The sequence below is a fragment of the Lipophrys pholis genome (genome assembly GCF_963383615.2).
Source record: "Lipophrys pholis genome assembly, chromosome: 20".
NCBI classification, from domain to species: domain Eukaryota; kingdom Metazoa; phylum Chordata; class Actinopteri; order Blenniiformes; family Blenniidae; genus Lipophrys; species Lipophrys pholis.
The window spans coordinates 13,205,280-13,224,813 of record NC_137648.1 but is presented as its reverse complement, the minus strand read 5'-3'; the positions used below and the strand labels follow the sequence as shown (position 1 = coordinate 13,224,813).

At 40.5% G+C, this 19,534-nt stretch overlaps 1 protein-coding gene across 1 annotated transcript; it reads left to right on the top strand.

Annotated features, from left to right (window-relative positions):
• The first annotated feature begins 981 nt into the window (after positions 1-981).
• Positions 982-19,251, top strand: vps41 (VPS41 subunit of HOPS complex). Its single transcript, XM_080489990.1, has 28 exons — positions 982-1,193; positions 1,501-1,539; positions 5,217-5,324; positions 6,827-6,904; positions 8,170-8,244; positions 9,285-9,347; positions 10,827-10,892; positions 12,418-12,537; positions 12,618-12,764; positions 12,847-12,913; positions 14,315-14,412; positions 14,490-14,619; positions 14,768-14,883; positions 14,982-15,100; positions 16,041-16,122; positions 16,251-16,343; positions 16,438-16,565; positions 16,926-17,070; positions 17,162-17,203; positions 17,296-17,346; positions 17,428-17,565; positions 17,637-17,691; positions 17,763-17,903; positions 18,019-18,155; positions 18,405-18,504; positions 18,597-18,641; positions 18,737-18,816; positions 18,924-19,251. The coding sequence occupies exons 1-28, from the start codon at positions 1,173-1,175 to the stop codon at positions 19,002-19,004; spliced, it is 2,565 nt and encodes an 854-aa protein (XP_080346116.1). The 5' UTR covers positions 982-1,172; the 3' UTR covers positions 19,005-19,251.
• Positions 19,252-19,534: the final 283 nt, after the last annotated feature.

The following is a 19,534-nucleotide window of genomic DNA, read 5'->3' as shown; positions in this document are numbered from 1 at the left end:
TAACAGAAGAAAAACACTAAATCAAAGAAACAAACAAACCAAAAGCAATGAAAGCATATACCTCCAGGTGGAGGTAAATTAATATTGTATTCATCTACTTACCTATATCTAAACAGAACTTAATGTTTTTTGGGTGGTTTTAATTCAATATTTCATCACAAAACAAATCTAATGACCGGATGGCTGGATGGCTGGATAGATGGATGGATCCCTGTAATGGACTGGCAGTCTGTTCTAGGATGGTAGAAAGGACAGCACATTAGATGTTGGTATTAAGACATTTCTTTTAAAAATAACAGCTGATTCTGCATTTAATGGCAGCAATACTTCAAAATATGTTGACGGGGGCAGCTCTCTTTAAAATACACCCAGAGATAATCAAGCATTTGTTCCATTTTTTCAGAGACACAATGACGAGCATTGTTTTTCACTTTATTTCATGACTTTTGACATCTAACATAACATGCATGTTCTGTTTATAATAAAGCATGTCTGTTAATGGAAATGTGAACTGTTAAATTGTTTGGCCTGTGTGAATTTATGTTTCAGATACATGTCAAAGTTGCGTGTGGCCTTCAGTAAGTTGCTCAGTACTTCAGTACATTTTCTACTTTGTTTCTGAACAAGTTTTAATCACTGCTGCAACCAGCTGTTTCGTCCATTAGGGGGGAGTTTAGGAGAAGAACAGTCTTGCTTCAATTAACAATAGCTGGTACACGTTCAGATTATTATGGTTAGTGTAGTGAAGAGTCTGTGAAAATATGATTTGTTGTTATACACACCTGTGACGCGGTGTAAAAAACAAAAACGAACTTAAAAACTGGCATTTATTCCTCACAAAAATAAGATGTGGTAAAAGTCAGTGTAGAGAAATAGGCGCTAATATAAAGACATAAAAAGTTCAAACGCTTTTACCTGATGAGCTTTTGCTTACATGTGCGTCCATCTCATGAGACTTCAACTCCCACAATGCACCGCGGCTCCTGTTTGGTCATGTGATTTAACTCATGACAGGGAGCAGGCTTCGATAACAAACGTCCAGGTTATGCAGCGCTAAAGTGGTTGTTTTCTACTCGCATCGACCCGTGAGCGGAGATTTAACATGTACTTATTAGACATGGATTGATCTTACTCACATATTCGTTTTGGAATCAACGATCGCTAATATCACAATGGCGGAAGTGGATGAGCAGGTAAGCTCATCATGCTAAAGCTAACTGACTCCTGCTGTTTTCCACAGAGCATCTTCAAGTGGGATCATTAAATGTGCAAAAATGACTGTTGTCAATTGCGTTCTCATTTCAGATGATATGCTAGCTAAAGTTTCTGTTGTCAAGGAGTCAGTGTTTTGCATTGCGGCATACACAAAGTGGCTGCTTTTTCTAATTATTGTCTAAATTATTGTTGAGTCGTGAATTTAAATGGAAAGAATTTTGTGTTGCTCTAATGCACAAAGCATATTATTATATTTTTTAAAGCAGCTCCACGTTTCTCATTTAGGCAAGAAAATCCAGTGAGGAATTCACAGATGAGTCTGAGGTAAGAAGATACAGACATTTTTACATCCTGTACTACTATTCCCTTTTGTTTGTTTCTCGCAAAAAAGAGTTCATGTGAGGATGACAATGCGAGAAATCTGCAACAGCATGTTGATGCAAAACAAGCATCAGCAGCATGGCGCTGTCACTGTCCAGTATGTGTGTAGTTCTGTCAAGCCTGGAAGATTTTTGAAGTTATATAAATCTCTGTGCCTACTGAAAGTACAGTATTACACAGCCTGGCTCTATCGACACAGCTTGATCCCTGTAGGATCTTTGTCAAGTGTTGAGAGGTGTCAAACACTCATGAATTACAGATAGCTTTCTAGATCCATCAATATTAGGAGTCAACTCTGACATGTTACAGTACACCTGTGCGTCTGAGAATCACACATGGGCTAAATAAAATATCACATTACACATCAGCCTGGCAGGAAGGGGAATTAGACTTTATAGAGAGCAGAAGATAGAATGAAATATACAGGACAGGCTGTAGCAGACACCTGCACCTCTCCCAAGAAAACAGTTAAGAAGAGTGAGCCGAAGTGAAGTAGAAAAATTCCAGGCTTGTAAATCAAAAGAGCGCCTACATCTTGTTTTCTCCGTGTGTACCTTGGGTTGAGTACTGTAGGACACAAACACTCACAGGAAAACAACTCCACAGGCTGTGGGATGGTGTGTCTCTTCCAAGTGGCTGCAAACAGCTGATTATTTTCTTAGAATGGTGCGATATACAGGAGCTGGTTTAGTGCCTGCTGCGCTGTTGCTGCTGTTACCTGTCTGACAGCAGCCTCGCTGGATGAAGGCAGCCGGAGCCTGTTTGCTGTACACTCTGCTGATCGCAGAAGAAATGAGCAGGGTAACAATTTGTCAAAAGTGTGGCTCTTGAAAGTCAGAGGCATGCTCTGCGCCATCTTTGTAATTTGGCTAGACGACTGTGATTTTATAATGACATAATGCAGTAATAAGCCTGGTTTTTGCTCAGTCTTGATGCTGTTTTGATTCCCTGTCCGGAGGAAAGCTGTCATATTTAACTGTAAGCCGCATCAAACCTAGCATTTACTAGACATTCTGACTATTAGTAGACTTATTGTAGAGATGTAAGCTGTTTAAAGCCAGATGTGAATTAATGAAATTCATCTGGGAGAGAATAAGGACAACATTGTGTGCTTTTAGTTTTTAAATATGTTATTTTAACATTCGATCATATGCAATGTTTACGTCGATTCTCTTGAATCTTAATGTTAAATTTTTTTCTTATTAAAAAATATAATAGTCACCGGGAACATTTTGTCCACATTCAGTCTTGAAACATGTTTACAGTTCTAACGGTCACAATTATTGGATAGTCATGCAATCCTGACTGGTATACTTTCGTGTTCCCAAAAACCTCAGGGGGAAAAAAAAAAAAGCAAATGATAAAAAATTAATTAAACTCTCACAGAAAGCACATGTCATTCGGTTAAAGCCGTTGCCACATAAGAAGAAGGATCATGATTTAAACCTGCTGACTGATGGGGGCCTTTCTCTGGGTAGTTTGCGTGTTTTCCCTCAGCCTGTAAATGGGCTTCATTTTTACTGTTTGGTTTTCATAGCAGTTGCAGCAGTCTAACGTTGGCCTGTTTGCACTCACCTACCGATGCAAGGTTCTTGTGGAGGCAGAACCACCAACCCGTTGCGCTCTACTAACCGAGCCATAACCCCTCACCTTTGTCCATAGTCTGTTGATGCTCTGGCTTTTCTCAAAACAAGCATGTTAATTTAGGTGTGTGTTCGTGTGTTAACCCCGTGACGGAGTGGCAGCCTGTCCAGGGAGCAGTTTACCTTATGCCCTGTACTGGATCAGCTACAAGTCCCCGTGACCCTGTTCTGTGAGGAGAGGGTATAAAAGATGGATGTATGAATGGTAGAAAAGAAGAGTGTTATTGTCTCTAACATTTCTAACAGTGTTCAGATGTGTTGAAGGATTACGCTGTCTTTAAAAGCATTATGTTTTTTTAATAGTCTGTTAATTTTTCATGTTTGAACAGACATAGAAAGTGTATAACCTAGGTGGCAGGATGATTACCATTTTCCAAAATAGAAGGAGATTTGCCCTCTTTTATTCCACCTTAAACATCAGTAACTGTAGTCCTCAGTATATATTTATCCTTCCTGGGTTTTTAACTTTAATAGCCAAAGAAAATGGCTGAAATGGTTATAACATAAAGGCCAGCTCAGCCGGTGACAAAACAGAGAGCAACTTACAAGAGATGGCAAAAGTTTTAAAATGGGTAGTTTTTCTTTGGGGATGAAGTTTGCCTTTGTTGTTTGATACGCCTTTGAAACCCGTGACAAATGCCCTCGCATCAGAAATCTCACAACCAGAATACACAGGAAATAGCCTAGATATGGCGTTGTTGAGTGGGAAAGGATTGTTTTTGAAAATAACATTTTTTCCACGCTATTGTCCCCCACCTCCAACCCAGTAGCACATAATGGCAGACAATGTTTTGAGTTGATGCACCCTCCGGGCAGCCACAGACTGTGCAGCATTGGTTATAAACTGAATTATGAGTAATATTCAGGCTGTGACTGGCTGCAAATGTTGACTCATGCTGGAAGGTGCAACACAGGAAAGCTTAAGTTTGTCTTATGAAAAGACTAAATTTGTGTTTTTCGCTGGGGATAAAGGGTCTCAAGAAAGGGTGGAAATTGTTTTATCCAGAATTTCATGCCAGGTAATGGAAATTTGTCCTTGTGCATATATCTTCTTATATACACACGAGGCTTCCAAAATGGATTAGTTACACATTAGTTACCTGTGACTGGGAATCATAGGAATGCTGCTGAATGCTATGAAGGAACTCCTCTAATGCTCTTTTTTCCTTCAGCAGTACTGTAAGTACATTGATAAATCCCATTAAACTAATAGGCAACGGTTTTGACAGTTATTAGGTTATTTTCAATGCAAAAACTACGCTTTATTGTGGTGATTTTATATTATACTTTCATGGTTTCAGGCCAATAATCTTTTAAAAATGTATATAATGTATTATTTTCCCCTGGACATTATAATTGAATATGTTGTTATTTTATCACATTATATAAATATTACCTGAAATAAAACCTGACGAGATATGTTTTTTCAATGTTTTGGAAGACAGACAGTTTGACATATAATATGTAGAGAATTGGTGAAATACTAAGAATCTGTAAAAAAAAATAAAGTGTAACTAAATTGTCCTACTTTTGAAAATACATGTACACTGAGTCTTTAAAATGAGCAGTGACTGAGCACAATGAGACGGCAGCAGATCAACACCGTGTTGATGTCTTCCCATCAGCCGCTTCAATCAGTGCAACATGATAACTGTCATGTCTGCATTCACTCTCTTACTGGGACCTGCTTGTATAAACATCGGTCTGCAGTGGTTTGAAAGTCAGCAGAGTGTCTCAAGAAAGAGTTGGAGTCGAGGCAGAACTTTTCCTTCTTGAAGTTCTATGTAGTTTCAGAACAACTTGCCCCCCCCCCCCCGCCCCCCGCCCCCCCGTTTTGCATATTTTCAGTGCGCTTCATAGACCATTTCATCGACTGCTTTCAGAAAGCACTGTAAGCTGTGATGTTTGCGAGGTGACCCTTTTCCAAATGAATACCTGTAGGAAGACGCTGTAGTGAGAGGCTGTTTTGTCCACCAGGAGGAGGACAGCGAGGAGGAGCCCAAGCTGAAGTACGAGCGCCTCTCCAACGGCGTGACGGAAATCCTCCAGAACGACGCAGCCAGCTGTATGACCGTCCACGACAAGGTAGAGCTTCTAATGCACCACCTGCACAGGACAGTTCGGTCTCAAGTCCGCCCATCTTGAAGAAGAGATTTCACATTGTTTGCGTACAGGTTTTCACGTTGTCATCTTCAGACTCGGTTTTCATCTTTTCTGTTCAATCTGAGCAGGCAGGCCATTCTTTTCTCACCTTCGCCTGCGTTTCCTCTTAGGGAGGTGCATGAAAAGACACAAGGCACATTGTCCTCTCCTCTTTTATTCCCACTCTTACATATTTTTCACTCCTCTCCTCTGTTTGTCCAGTGTTGGTATTTTTAAAAGGGGGCCACTCTCGGCGAGATGGTTAATCGTCGTGGCACCGGCTGCACACATGCACGCCTGAGCAGAGCAAAAGTCATACCCGGTTATGTCTCCCCAACTGATGTTTTATTAAACCACTATTGATTTTCATTTATTTATTTGTGCTTTGAGGATTTGCCCCCTTCTTTTTGTGTTCTAAACCTCCAAACAGCCGCCGCGCCACAGCGAGAAGCTGCTTTGCTGAAATTCTAAATTTGATCTGACTGTCTTTTTTTTTTTTTTTTCTTTGCTTGGGATTTCTTTGCTTATGTACCTCCTGCCATCCAGCTACCTGTGCGGTCACACCAGCCCCCCCCCCACCACCATCATCCGCCACGGCAAACTCCCACAACCTTAAAACCTGCCGACAGCACATATTGCCTTATGTTGCCTCATATTTTAAGTGTCTGAATCGGAATTTCATTTGAACAATTCCATTCTGATAAATCCCTTTAAAAGTCGCTCCGCCTCACAAGGTTGAACCCTTTATTTATTTATTTTTGGTTATTTTATTTGGGGAGATTGCAGGGGCTCTGTCTGACATGCTCAGCTGTGCCTGTAAATATAAGCATTTCATTATAGACTGCACTGAAGCATGGTGGGCTCGCCGCACATCCACATGCTGGTCGAGGAGGGAGGGGGGATTAGGAGGAGGGCATGGAGCAGGGGCTGGGCTGGAAGAACACACACTTAATCTAATGCCAAAAGCCCACAGTTTCTATAATTTTTTTGTCCCAGTGGACCCACGTACACACTCGCGCGCGCGCACACATACATACATACGCACCCGTGCGCTTCTGCTGAAGCACAAAACGCAGAAGCCAGTTGCTGCTCAGTAGAAATAATGGCTGTGCGCTGGGCAGGGAGGTGATTGGGTTGCATGGGGAGCATGGGAAGAAGTCAGATGTACAGTGCATTTATTATGCTTAAGCATTTAATTTAAGCGAGGGAAAAAATGCCATTTCACACTGTCTGCTTTAATAAATAGGGCTTTTCCACCCCCACCCCTGCAATTTCACAGTTTTGCCTCCAAGCCCACCCAATCCCCACTCTGCCTGTGTCACGACAGCTCCAGAAATATTTTTTTTATCCTCTCCCACAGCCTCTATAAACAAGATTTATTTATTTTTTTCATTGGGTTTTAATTGTCGTCTGGTCTAATTTACAATGCATGTGTCTGCTGTCAGTTTCTTGCTCTAGGTACTCACTTTGGAAAGGTCTTCCTGCTGGACATCCAGGGAAATGTAACTCAGAAGTTTGAAATTGTGAGTACATTCCATGAGCAAACAATAATCACATCCCTCACACCTACAGGTACATTGTCTCGTCAGCAGCCTGTCGTCTCGTAATTTGCTGAAACTGGTAACATTGTCGGATGTTTTTGCCTTCGATTTTGGCACAAGAAGATCACCAGAGGGTGAAACGTAATAACTTTGGTTATACATTCATTTACCTCCCGACTACGGATTTAGGGTTGTAACCTTTTAAGACTGCCCGATCAAAGTGGGGTTGGCGTTTCAGCATTAAATGTTGTAAAAGGGTGAGTCGAGGGATTGTGATCATTTCCTTGTGGCACAATGCTGAAGTCAACTGCATGTCACTGAACATAAACTGCACAAAATTAATTAAATGTTCTGCTTGGATCAGGTATGAAGCAACAAAAAGCATGCAAACAATATTGAAGGAGCTATTTACTGAAGTACCTGCAATATTTAGGTCATTTCCTTCTACTGTATTTACTCCCCTTTGTTCATTTGTAATTTTATATACTTTCAGTCCTACAGTGACATAAAAGCTTTTCTATCATGGTGCTGAGACTCGTATCTTAGTAAATTCAGATTGTTGTCGCAATATACTAGAAAGTGACATACTCAACAAGCAATGATCGTAAAAGTACTATTGTTGTCATACAAGTAGATACTACAATGCAAGTGTCCATGTCATTACATTACATTAACACTTTTTTGGTGCAATGTGAAAAATTCAACAAAGATTTAATTAGCAGGAATTATCAAAACTGACCAGGTCAAAACAAAGAACCAGTGTATTGCTTATACATTTTTTTTCAAGATAATTCTACAATGAGGTTGGAAAAGAAGAAACTCAATATTTATGTTCACAACTCTATGAAAAAAATTTGTAAATATATGATAAGCATATCAGTTTTTTTTTTTTGTTGTTTTTTTCCACTTTACCTTCACAGCAAAACGCTGTAAGGTAATATTTGCTGTAATGTATGCCATTTGGCTGATCCTTTTATCTTAAGAGCCCAAAATCTTAAAGCACCAGCACTGAAGGAGCCAGTCACATTCACAGTATTAATACACTCACTATGCATTGACACATAGTGGGACCACGCATCTGTTACACACTCACACTTTTTTTTTTTTCTGTCGCCTTTAGCTTTTCCTGGCATTTCACTTAGTTGGGGTAAAATGTCAGCCAGCAACATTTTTTGCCAGCCACAAAGATATTCGCTCACCTCTTGAGGAGGGGGAGAAAAAAAAGTGACGATATTGTGTCTCCGCAGAGTTCAGTGAAGATCAACCAGATCAGTCTGGATGAGAGTGGAGAGCATGTGGGCATCTGCTCCGAGGATGGGAAGGTTAGATCTCACCGCTCATCACCGCTGGCTACTGATCCTTGGGCCTGCAGCAAAGAATCACCAATCACTGTTTTTCATCTTTCATTATTCAGCCCTGGATTCATATAGAAAACTCCCCTTATCAGCCTTGAACTTTATGCTAATGAGTTGGAACTTGGGGGTGTTTGGAAGTGAATTTTGAGAAGGTACTTCTCGCACAATCAGAGCATTAACCCAGAGCTTTATCTTCGCCATATCTACTCACTCACACACACACACAAAAACACACAGGCGCGTACACATATATTTTTTTCATGATGCGGGAATTTATAAAAAGCTTGTAACAATTTTGAAGAGTGGGGGGAAAAAGGATTCCACTCAGATCCGCTGAGCTGTCAGTCAGCCATCAGCTGTCTATGGATACCCTCTCCATGTTCTCCACCTTGCTGTTATCTTGTCTCTTCTCATCATTACCAACCATCCTTCATGGATTTTGCAGTTAAGATATGCTCTCTGATATCGCCCTCCCCCCCTACTTCTAACACTCTGGTGGCAGAAAAAAACAAGATCTTGTCGCACAAAAAGTAGAGCAGACAATTAAAATCAATGCTACAGCAATTGTTTGCCCTCACCAATTCAAGTTGGCTGTTAATCCTTTGAAATCTAACTTAATCCTTAATCACTGGTGCGGTTCAAGAGAAGAGATAACATCAGGGCTCCATTTTATTCCCCCGCCTCCAAAACATTTCTCTTTTTGGGCCCGAGATGAGAAAAAAAAAGTGGGTGTCATGTGCTCTAATGGTACATTAGAGTCGACTGTATCCGACTGAGGCTGCAGTCAAGCCCAAGATTAGGACTTCTGGTCTAAACCCTGCAGGGTTCGAAGAATCAACCTGTCCACTAATTGGTGACCCAGCGGAGAAGTGTGGAGCCAATCAAAGTCTTTTCTGACCAAACTTCCCCCCGCTGGCCTCCCGATTGTTGCAGAGGCAGCAATTAAAGGAGAAATTTAGAGTTATTCACCTTTGCTTGCTGTTCCACTGCCTTTGTCTCTGTTTCAGGTTCAAGTGTTTGGCCTCTATACAAGAGAGGGTTTCCATGAGAACTTCGATTGTCCCGTAAAAGTAAGTTTCACGGTAAAGTCCGGAAGTGTTTTAACACAGTTCTCTTCACAGCGGCGCTCAATAAAGATGTGGATATTGTCCTTGTTCAGCACATCTGATTGAAATAAGTGTTTACCAGGCCTTTGAAGAGCTTGATGACATTTTATATGAAATGAGTTCACAGTAAAGGGACATTTCTCTCTTTTCTTTTCTCGTTTTGACCAAAGGAGGAAAAAAAAATACTTCTCTTTTTAGTGTGCATGTCTGGATTCTCACATTCATTTTGAGAATAGGCATGAAAAATAGAAACATATCCGAGAGCCATGTGTGACACATGTATGTTGAACAGCAAAACGATAACTTCCACATTATTGCTGCAAAATGAATTTTTCTGAGCACATGCATCTCACAAATACTTATACATATATATCATTCATTACAAAGCAAATACTGCGATTTTTATTTTTACAAATACCAATACAAGCATAAATGAAAGATCTTATGCCTAAAACGTGTCAAACAAATGTAATTTATGTAGAATAGAATTTTTAAATTGAACCATCAAACAATGTTTAGTATCTTACTGGAAAGGTGTGAAACTGTCATGTTTGAAGCACATTTTAGCAAAACCTTTCCTCTTAATGGTAAGCTTGTGAATTTGATTATGGTTTTCGATGCGAGTTGAGAAAACCCAGCTACACCCGCCTCTAGAGGGATAACTTTACAATTCATAGCCTTAATGTTGCCCACACAGGGTTGACAGGTTTTCTGCTGTTATTGCTAAATGGTGAGAGGTCGACTGTTTAACCGTGTTTGTAAAATCTGGCTTCTTTTTCCACAGCATGCGTCCACTGTAAGTTACTGTGTGGGTTTACTTTGTTTTCGTTGGCACCTCAGTTTGAGATTACATTTCCAGTAAGTTCAGGTTTTCATTTCAGTGCCTTCAGTGGATAAAAGTGCTTTTTTTTTTTTTAGATCAAAGCATATAACAGAAACTCAAGGTTTTTAGTTTTACTTTATTTGCTTGGTTATTTTAATTCAAAACTTTATTGGTGTGGGTGACAAAACTGTCAAGTTGTGCATGTACTCTTTAGATCTGTATGGAGTTTGCATCTTCTTCCTCAGTGTGGATTTTGTAAGGATACTTCACTTTCTACTCATAGTCCAAAAATTTTAATATAGTGAATTTGAATTGACTGTAGGTGTGTATGTGGGGGTGTGTGATGAAGCCTTAAAGAATCTGCACACAGAAGATGGGTGGTTCTGTGCTGTAATTAAACTTTAGTGCGACAGAGATGTTTAGAAATAGTCACATGGTCACAGTGCAGCACTAACAGAGCCGTCACAACTAAATATTAATATTTTTTTATTCAAACCGAACCCATTTAGTGTGAACACACCCATCAAACAAAAGGCCAGGCCAACACTGTTTTTTGGCAAACATGTGCTGTGACATCAAGATGAATCGGATTCCTCCTCCTGACCGATCTTTCTTCGCAGGTGGTTGCGCTACATCCCCAGTTCACCAAATCGAACTACAAGCAGTTTGTCACCGGGGGCAACAAGGTATGTTTGACTCGTGCTTAAATTCGTGCACTCATTTCTTAACCACGGATCTTTCCTCGCACAATAATTCATCTTAATTGTGTCCGTGTGAAACGGAGTCCGGCAAAGCGCCTCGCTTTGGCTCAGCTGAAGGCGACGCGCAGGCCTTTGTCTGGTGTGAAAGGCTCTTACTTTTCTGTCTCTTTGCTGGAGTGCTCTCGGGAGTGCTGCCCATTTTCACAAAGTGCTGTTCGCTCAACAGTGTTTGAAAGGCAATGCTTCACAAGCACAGCAAATAGATGTCATTATCAAGAGGGCACATAGTCTTAGGATTTCCGGGCGTATACAGTGATCTCTTTCCTGGAAGATGTCTCTGGTAGGTATGTCATTGCACAAGGTGAAAAGTACATTCCGCGTTAGATTTGTCTTTTTGTTTTTGCGAAAACTAAAACCAGCTCCCCATCACAGCCCGCCTGCAACAAAACTATAAACTGTACTGATGTGGCGTCATTGCCTAGCCATCTATAAATAAAGTATACTGACATTTATACAACAGAGCTGAGGGAAAACTTCTTCCGTGAAACTCCATTGTTAGTGTTACTTTGCCATTTTCTTTCAATTGGCGCTGATTCCTCTCAGTTCCAAGTTGTGAAGGCCTCCACAAGGTGCCTGTGATGAAAATCAATAAGCCTCGACGGGAGCCACATCCTGTCAAAGGAAATTCAATTTTGTCTCCCCAGTTCTTTTGTCATATCATCTCTTTGTAGAGCAAACTGTTTATTAACATAGCCCCACTGCTGAATTAAAGAGCCTGTACAACCTTCTGTTGGCCTCCTCTGTAATATTATGCATTTTTTGGTGGCTTTTTGTGTCAGTTTATGTAGTAAGGACAGTAACAATGCAGGGAATGTGAATGGCAGGCTTTGTCCTCTGCAGCTTGTACAGAGCAAGGCCTGAACATTAAACCGCGATTGATGAAGTAGCGCCGAGGCTGTCAATGCCACACTGCATTGTGGTTAAAAATTGATGCCAGACATTACTTTGCACTTCTATATGAGGTGACAGAAAAAGGTAATGCAAACCATTAAAACCTATGTTAGAGTTTTGTTTATTGCTGGTCACTATAATTGACACATTACCCACAATACCTACATTAAGTGTATCATTACAAAGGTTTGATGAAATCATGCTTGTAATCCAAGCTATTTTCACCCATTCCATATTGTTTTTATACTATTTCTAGCTCTTATAACGGACATATGCTTCCTGAACATGGCTTACTAACGTCAATCTGTGTGATGGTTTTGTGCTCAGATTTTGTGTTTATAATCCTTTGCAGTGGAATACATTTTCCACATAAATACATCAGGTTTACCATAAATTTTTGCAGTTTAACTTAAATGTATAGGATCGCTTCACTCACCAGGCAGGCAGCGCCTTGTTCCTTCACAATGTGCTGTTCATCTACTGCCCTCTGTAGGTGCAACTGCAGTACTGCACTTGTAAATTGCCACTTACTTGAGATGTTGTGATTTCTCGCTCTCAGCTGCTTCTGTATGAAAGAAACTGGTTGAATCGCTGGAAGACTTCGCTTCTCCACGAAGGCGAGGGCACGATCACAAACATCCAGTGGAGAGCAAACCTGATCGCGTGGGCCAACAATGTGGTGAGTTTTGAGTGAGAGCCACATACCGTCATTCGCACTGATGCACTGTATTGACTGTCTTTATTTGAAAATGTCTTCAGGGAGTAAAAATATACGACATTAGCACAAAGCAGCGAATCACAAACGTGCTGAGGGACAATGTCAGTCTGAGACCCGACATGTACCCGTGCAGCCTGTGTTGGAAGGACAATACCACACTGATAGTGGGCTGGGGAACCTCCATCAAGGTTTGTTTTGTCTGTTGTTCATGTAGCCTGTTATCACAAGCACTATCTGTTGCAGTTTTTCCACTTTTACTTGTCTCTTTAGATTTGTGTTGTAAAAGAGCGAAATCCCACTGAGATGAGAGATCTGCCCAGCCGCTATGTGGAAATAGGTAAGAAAACACGCCACCCGTCAATATCTCACAGGTCCTATATGAGACAACAGAAAGTCGGCACAGAAAGTGGATTGCCCAGTTAACTTTTCCTGATTAAGTAAATGTAATCAATACAAAGAAATATTTTTTATCTTAAATGGCATATCGTCAGATTAATCTGTTACATTAATGTTTAAAAATAGGATGAATGTACAGGATTTCAACCGACTGCAGCACAAGTCAGAACATTAACAGCAGGAGCATCTTATTCAGCTGCCAGATTACATTAGATAGATTTAAAGTGGCAGTTTGGCTCAAAGCCAGATTTTGTTTTTATTTTATTATTTTTATTAGTTACTTAAGGTTAACTACATCGATTTTACGATGCAACATGAAAACACATTTGGATGAAAGTTTGATTTTGGTATCGTTTCTGTTTTATCATCTACTTTTCAACGTTTTACTGAGCAGCTCCGGTGGAAAAAGTACACACCATCAACACTCGGCCGTTAGTTAAGATGCAGGAATGTCAGAGAGAGACATGCAAGCACTCACGCACTTGTATGGGCAGTTTAGTGAGTAAGTAAAATTTGTTTATGTAGCACATTTCACAGATGAATATCACAAAGTGCTTTACATAAATAAAAGCAGAAAAAATAAAACCAGTAAAAATGTAAGCATATCTAGTAACGGGAGTAACTGCTAAGATACCGAGCCGTAAAAACATACATGAGCAAAACAATAAGTAAAAATTGAGCAGCTGCAGATCAAAGAATGTTAAGAGACCACAGTTGACCTAATGAACACGTCTTTGGATTGTGGCATGAGCTGGAGAAAACTCAAACATGCAGAGGAAGAACATGCAGCCTTCATCTCAGAAAGGCCCTCAAGCCTGGAGTCACACCAGGGTTGTCCCATTGTGGACCAGTGTTGTTCTCCTCGGCACCACCTGGAAGTGGTGAAATTCCTAATAACTTTTAACACGTAGATTAATCCTAAAACAGGCATTGGGAAAGGTAAACGTGGATATTTTTGTACTGATTTGCCCATCACTGCCTGAAATCACGGCGAACATTGTTACAGTTTGCGATGCTAAAAACGTTATTCTGTGTCATTGCAAACTAATCAAACTAAACTAAAAGAGCAAATTAGGTTGTATATTTAACATCAAATGATGAAAAGTACAGATATTTGTGTTCAGTCTACATATGAAATACTCAAATTGCCTGAATAATTGAAATCCAGCCTTGGTACTTTACTTTCCATTACGTTTTTGAGCATTACAATGTTCTAACCACAAAACTAGAGAAAAGAAAAGCCATGTTTGAAATGCCCTAAAATCACCACACTTCCCTTTATATCTTCAGTCTTACTCTTTCGCAGCGTGAAATGTTTCACAGAGGTCTCTGTTTCTTTCAGTGTCTGCGTTTGACACAGAGTTTTTCATCAGTGGCCTGGCCCCGCTGGCCGATCAGCTCGTCACCCTTTTCTTTGTGAAGGAGAACCCGGAGCACATGGTAACCCCAACTTTTTGGGAATTTCTATTGAAAGGGGAATAAATGAAAGCGAGTTCTCACTTGTTGCTCGCGTTTAGGACGAGGAGTTTCGTGCGCGGCCTCGTCTCGACATCATTCAGCCGCTGCCCGAGAGCTGCGAGGAGATCTCATCAGACGCGCTGACTGTGCGCAACTTCCAGGACAACGAGTGCAGAGACTACCGGCTCGGTGAGACCACGAAAAAATTAAATAAAAGACGCCCTGGGAGAAATGTCATGCAACCCTTTACTGCATTCAGATTTCATTGAGCATCGATTATCAAATGTCAGCCTTTAATGTGCAGTACGCAGAGGCATGAATGTTTTTTCATTAACAGAGCATTCAGAGGGAGAGTCGCTCTTCTACATCATCAGTCCCAAAGACATTGTTGTGGCCAAAGAGCGAGACCAGGATGACCATATTGATTGGCTGCTTGAAAAGAAGAAATATGAGGTTTGTATTGTGGAGCTTAATGAGTGTTGCTAAAGGTCACCGCCTTCCATGGAACCGTTTGATTTTACGTTATGTTGCTGTGCGCTTAACTGTGACAGGAAGCACTGATGGCTGCAGAGATCAGCTTCAAAAACATAAAGAGGCACGACGTTCAGAAGATCGGAATGGCGTACATCAATCACTTAGTGGAGAAAGGAGACTACGACAGTGCTGCGCGGTACGTTTGACACGGACTGAGATATGTGGAAGTGTATAACGAATGAATCGGGAAAGACTCTGTTGTCCATTGCTGGAGCACTCGAACTTTACGTTGACATGAATCTCAGAAATATAAAATACAATTTTAGGATTTTTTGTCTTTGCTGGAGGGGGAGCCTGTAGCGGCAGCCTGAAGTGAGAACTTTGAATTGTGAACGGACACTGTGGTTTTCATCTGTGTGGAGATCTGAGAGAGAGAACTGTGTGGTGGCTGCCATCTTGTTCAAATGTCTGGTGACATGTAACAGCTTAGATTTACCTTCCAATCTCCTCTGTGTTTTGGACTTTAGGTTTTGGCTTGATTCAAATAATTTTTGAAATAATTACCACATGTCAAAGACCAGAAATACCGTTTATCTTCACCGAAATGATCGCAACATGCGATTAGATGATGAAATATGACCAGATGTTGCTGGTAAAGGTATCTGTATTTTATTATTTATTCAATTTTCTCCTTTCACTTTACTTTTCCTTCCTACATTTGAACACAGATATCTGAACTTTCACTTCCTTATATATGCTCCAATAAAGAATGTGAATACTTTTGCAAACTCTGGATTTGAGTGATTGCAAATGAAAAACTTTTCTAGTCATGCTGAGATTATTTTACCAACGTAGTTTGAAGAAAAAGGGTCTTTCAGCTGACATTTACACAGCTTTCAGCACAGAATCTGTCTTGAGTTGTCACATTTATTTTACATTTGTTCCATGTCCGTGGGCAAAAACTCACCTTTGCATGAGTTTTTTTTTTTTTTTTTTGCATTTTCTTAAATTATATCCATGAGGACAGATTAAATAAGTAATACTAAATCAGCTGCACAGCAGTCCACTGCACCCAAAGTCAAAAAGCATCTTCTTTTAACTGCTTGACTGATTGAAAGGTTGTTTGTTCAATGCAGGAAATGTCAAAAGGTTCTTGGGAAAAACATGGAACTGTGGGAGAATGAAGTGTACAGGTTCAAGACCATCGGGCAGCTGAAGGTAGGCCCAAAGTGGTGTCCAGTAAACACATTTCTGTACCATAACAATGTGGAAAAACGGTCTTAAATTATGATTCACTATTTCTGTCAGGATTTTCTGCAGTCTCTTACAGTGTTTTATTTTTTCAGGCCATCAGTCAGTATTTACCAAGAGGAGATCTGCGTCTCAGACCGGCCATCTATGAGATGATACTGCACGAATTTTTAAAAACCGACTATGAGGTATTTAGTTTTGTGGTCACTGCGCTGCCTTTAAACGATTTCAGTATTAATTGATGAGTGGATGAATGTGTTTTTTTGTTTTGTTTTTGCGCAGGGTTTCGCCATGCTGATCCGAGAGTGGCCTGGAGAGCTGTACAACAACATGGCCATTGTTCAAGCCGTCACAGATCACCTGAAGAGAGACCCCATTAACAGCACACTGCTCACTACACTGGCTGAACTGTGAGTGATCTCAACACGTGTATTGCTTTGAAAGCTGCGTACATCTACAGCCTATTAGGGCCCGTTTGAAGTTTGAGCCTGGGGTCCAAACTGCAAAATAGTGAAGTAATTCATAACTTGGTCTCAGCATTTTCACTTGTACTTTCAAATGGAAAATATAAGAATGCTACTTAATCCATTCAGGTATGCAAAAGACTTGTGCAGCTGAATGAACACATGAAGACAATATTGTTTCGGTTGATCTAGACAAATGTTAAACAAGGGCTTCGGGTCCTGCTCAGATTGGTGATTAATCAGTATAGCTTATGGGACAGCACTTATCTCATTGAATTAAAAAAAAGTTGTTTAATACCATTTCAGATACACATACGACCAGCGGTACGACAGAGCCTTGGAAATCTACCTGAGACTGAGACACAAAGATGTTTACCAGCTGATCCACAAACACAACCTCTTCTCCTCCATAGAGGACAAGATAGTACTCCTCATGGACTTTGACAAAGAGGTAATAACTTTCCACTGACTTCTTCATTAGTACTATTGTACATATATGGACATGTTTCATTTGAATAACACCAAATAATTTCTGATATTAGAAAGCAGTTGACATGCTTCTTGACAATGAAGACAAGCTATCGGTAAGTGCATGAAATTCTCTTGGGGAATTATTACTATCATTTTGATTGTGAAGCACTGGTCACAGATGCTGTTTTCCTCACTCTACCAATAGATAGACAGGGTGGTGGAGGAACTTGCGCACCGGCCTGAGCTGCTGCATGTGGTGAGTAAAAAGCCAATTCTTAATATTTCAGCTCACAAGTTACAATGTCAGCTGTCACATCACATAAAATCTCCTACGCAGTACCTCCACAAACTGTTCAAGCGGGACCACCACAAAGGACAAAAGTACCACGAGAAACAGATTGGCCTGTATGCCGAGTATGACCGACCAAATCTCTTACCTTTCCTGAGAGATAGCACACACTGCCCTCTGGAAAAGGTAGGTATCATCCTATCATACTTTGGAGCCTCCAGAATGTTGGGAACTCAGTTATTTTTCTTCTCACGCAGGCTCTCGAGATTTGCCAGCAGAGGAACTTTGTGGAAGAGACGGTCTTCTTGCTCAGTGAGTGTTGACGTAAACAGCTCATTGATCAAAGTGGAGCAGAGGAAAGTAATCCAGCATGTTTCCCTCAGGCAGGATGGGGAACTGTAGGCGAGCCCTGCAGATGATCATGGAGGAGCTGGAGGATGTGGACAAGGCCATTGAGTTTGCTAAAGAGCAGGATGATGCCGAGCTGTGGGAGGATCTCATCTCCTACTCTATTGACAAGCCACGTACGGCACAATGGGTTTTCTTGATTCACCTGCAAAGCAAACTATTTACTCATCTATAATCATCACTTCCTCCCCTCAATTCTTTTTTTTTTTTTTACACTGTTTCTGATTCCAGCCTTCATCACCGGACTCCTCAATAATATTGGCACCCATGTTGATCCCATTCTGCTCATCCATCGCATCAAAGAGGGCATGGAGATCCCAAACCTCAGAGATTCGCTGGTGAAAATCTTACAGGACTACAACCTCCAGGTTAGACCCGATACTCAATTTCGCCATTATCTCAATTTCTTTTCATCAATACTGGTGTCAGAGAAATGTGTACTCCATGTTTAACCGAGAAAAGAGGCACAAAACCAACAACTTTCAAATGAGTGTGGGTTAAGTTTGAGTAAAGGTACAAGTAGACAAAGTGGAGCAATGTTTTCATACTTCAGATTGATATAACAGCTTGAGTGCAGCGTATTTTATTTTAATGTTTTCATCCTTTTTATTCTCTAGATTCTTTTGAGAGAAGGATGCAAGAAGATCCTGGTGGCCGACTCCCTCTCCCTCCTTCAGAAAATGCACCGGACGCAGATGAGAGGAGTCCGTGTTGATGGTCGGTCCTGCTTTAGTTTCCATACAGTATTATTAAAAGAAAATTGGGATAAGTTTATGCCAACTGTGTGTTTTTTCTGGTTTTCTCTTCAGAAGAGAACATTTGCGAGTCGTGCCATGCCACGATTTTACCATCAGGTAGGTCATTGATGAATCCAGCAGAATGTTGTTGTTTGTTTAGCATCTATAATTTGTTCTTTAATAATCTTTTTGGCTTTGCGCTTGTGTGTCAGACATGGCCAAACCCTTCAATGTGGTGGTGTTTCACTGCAGACACATGTTTCATAAAGAATGTTTGCCATCTCCATCAACAGTAAGTAACATGTGCACATCACTCTTTACTTCTGGTTCTTTAACTTCATATTATATATTTTTTTCCTGAGAATCTCACAGATGACACCTTCCTCCGTTCTGTTTTAGCTTCATGGATTGCAGTTCTGTAATATCTGCAGTGCGAAGAAGCGAGGACCTGGAAGTGGAATCCTTGAGATGAAAAAATAGCTGCCGCTCATTTTCTCGCACTGGCATTAGTAATGCTTTTTTTTTTTTTTTTTTAATCTCAATTTTCTCTTGCTTCCGCTGTGTATTGATCAGTGGATATTATGTTCTCAGTCTGGAACTGTGCACCTGCAAAAATGCGAAATAATAGTATTGGACTGTCTCTATATATTTACATCTAATAACTGTAAAAGTGCTGTGTTTGTTCTGCTTGCCACTGATAATGCAAAATAAAATTGCATAAAACCTGTCGGGTCTGTGTTCAACTCTTTTCCATAATTCAATCGAGCATGTTGTAAAATTCAGTGTTAAAGATATATACAAATATATGAGTAAAAAGAAAGTCCTTTAATCCATTTAACACAATAAGTGAAAACACGTGAATTAAGTCATTCTCTGGCATATTGTGCCACACAGTTTAAGGCTACTTTGAAAGAATGGAGGCTGGAAATGTACAGCATGCAGACTTACTGTTGCATTATAAAAGGTTGATTTCTTAACAAATATTTGAGGAAACCACAAACATGAGCTGG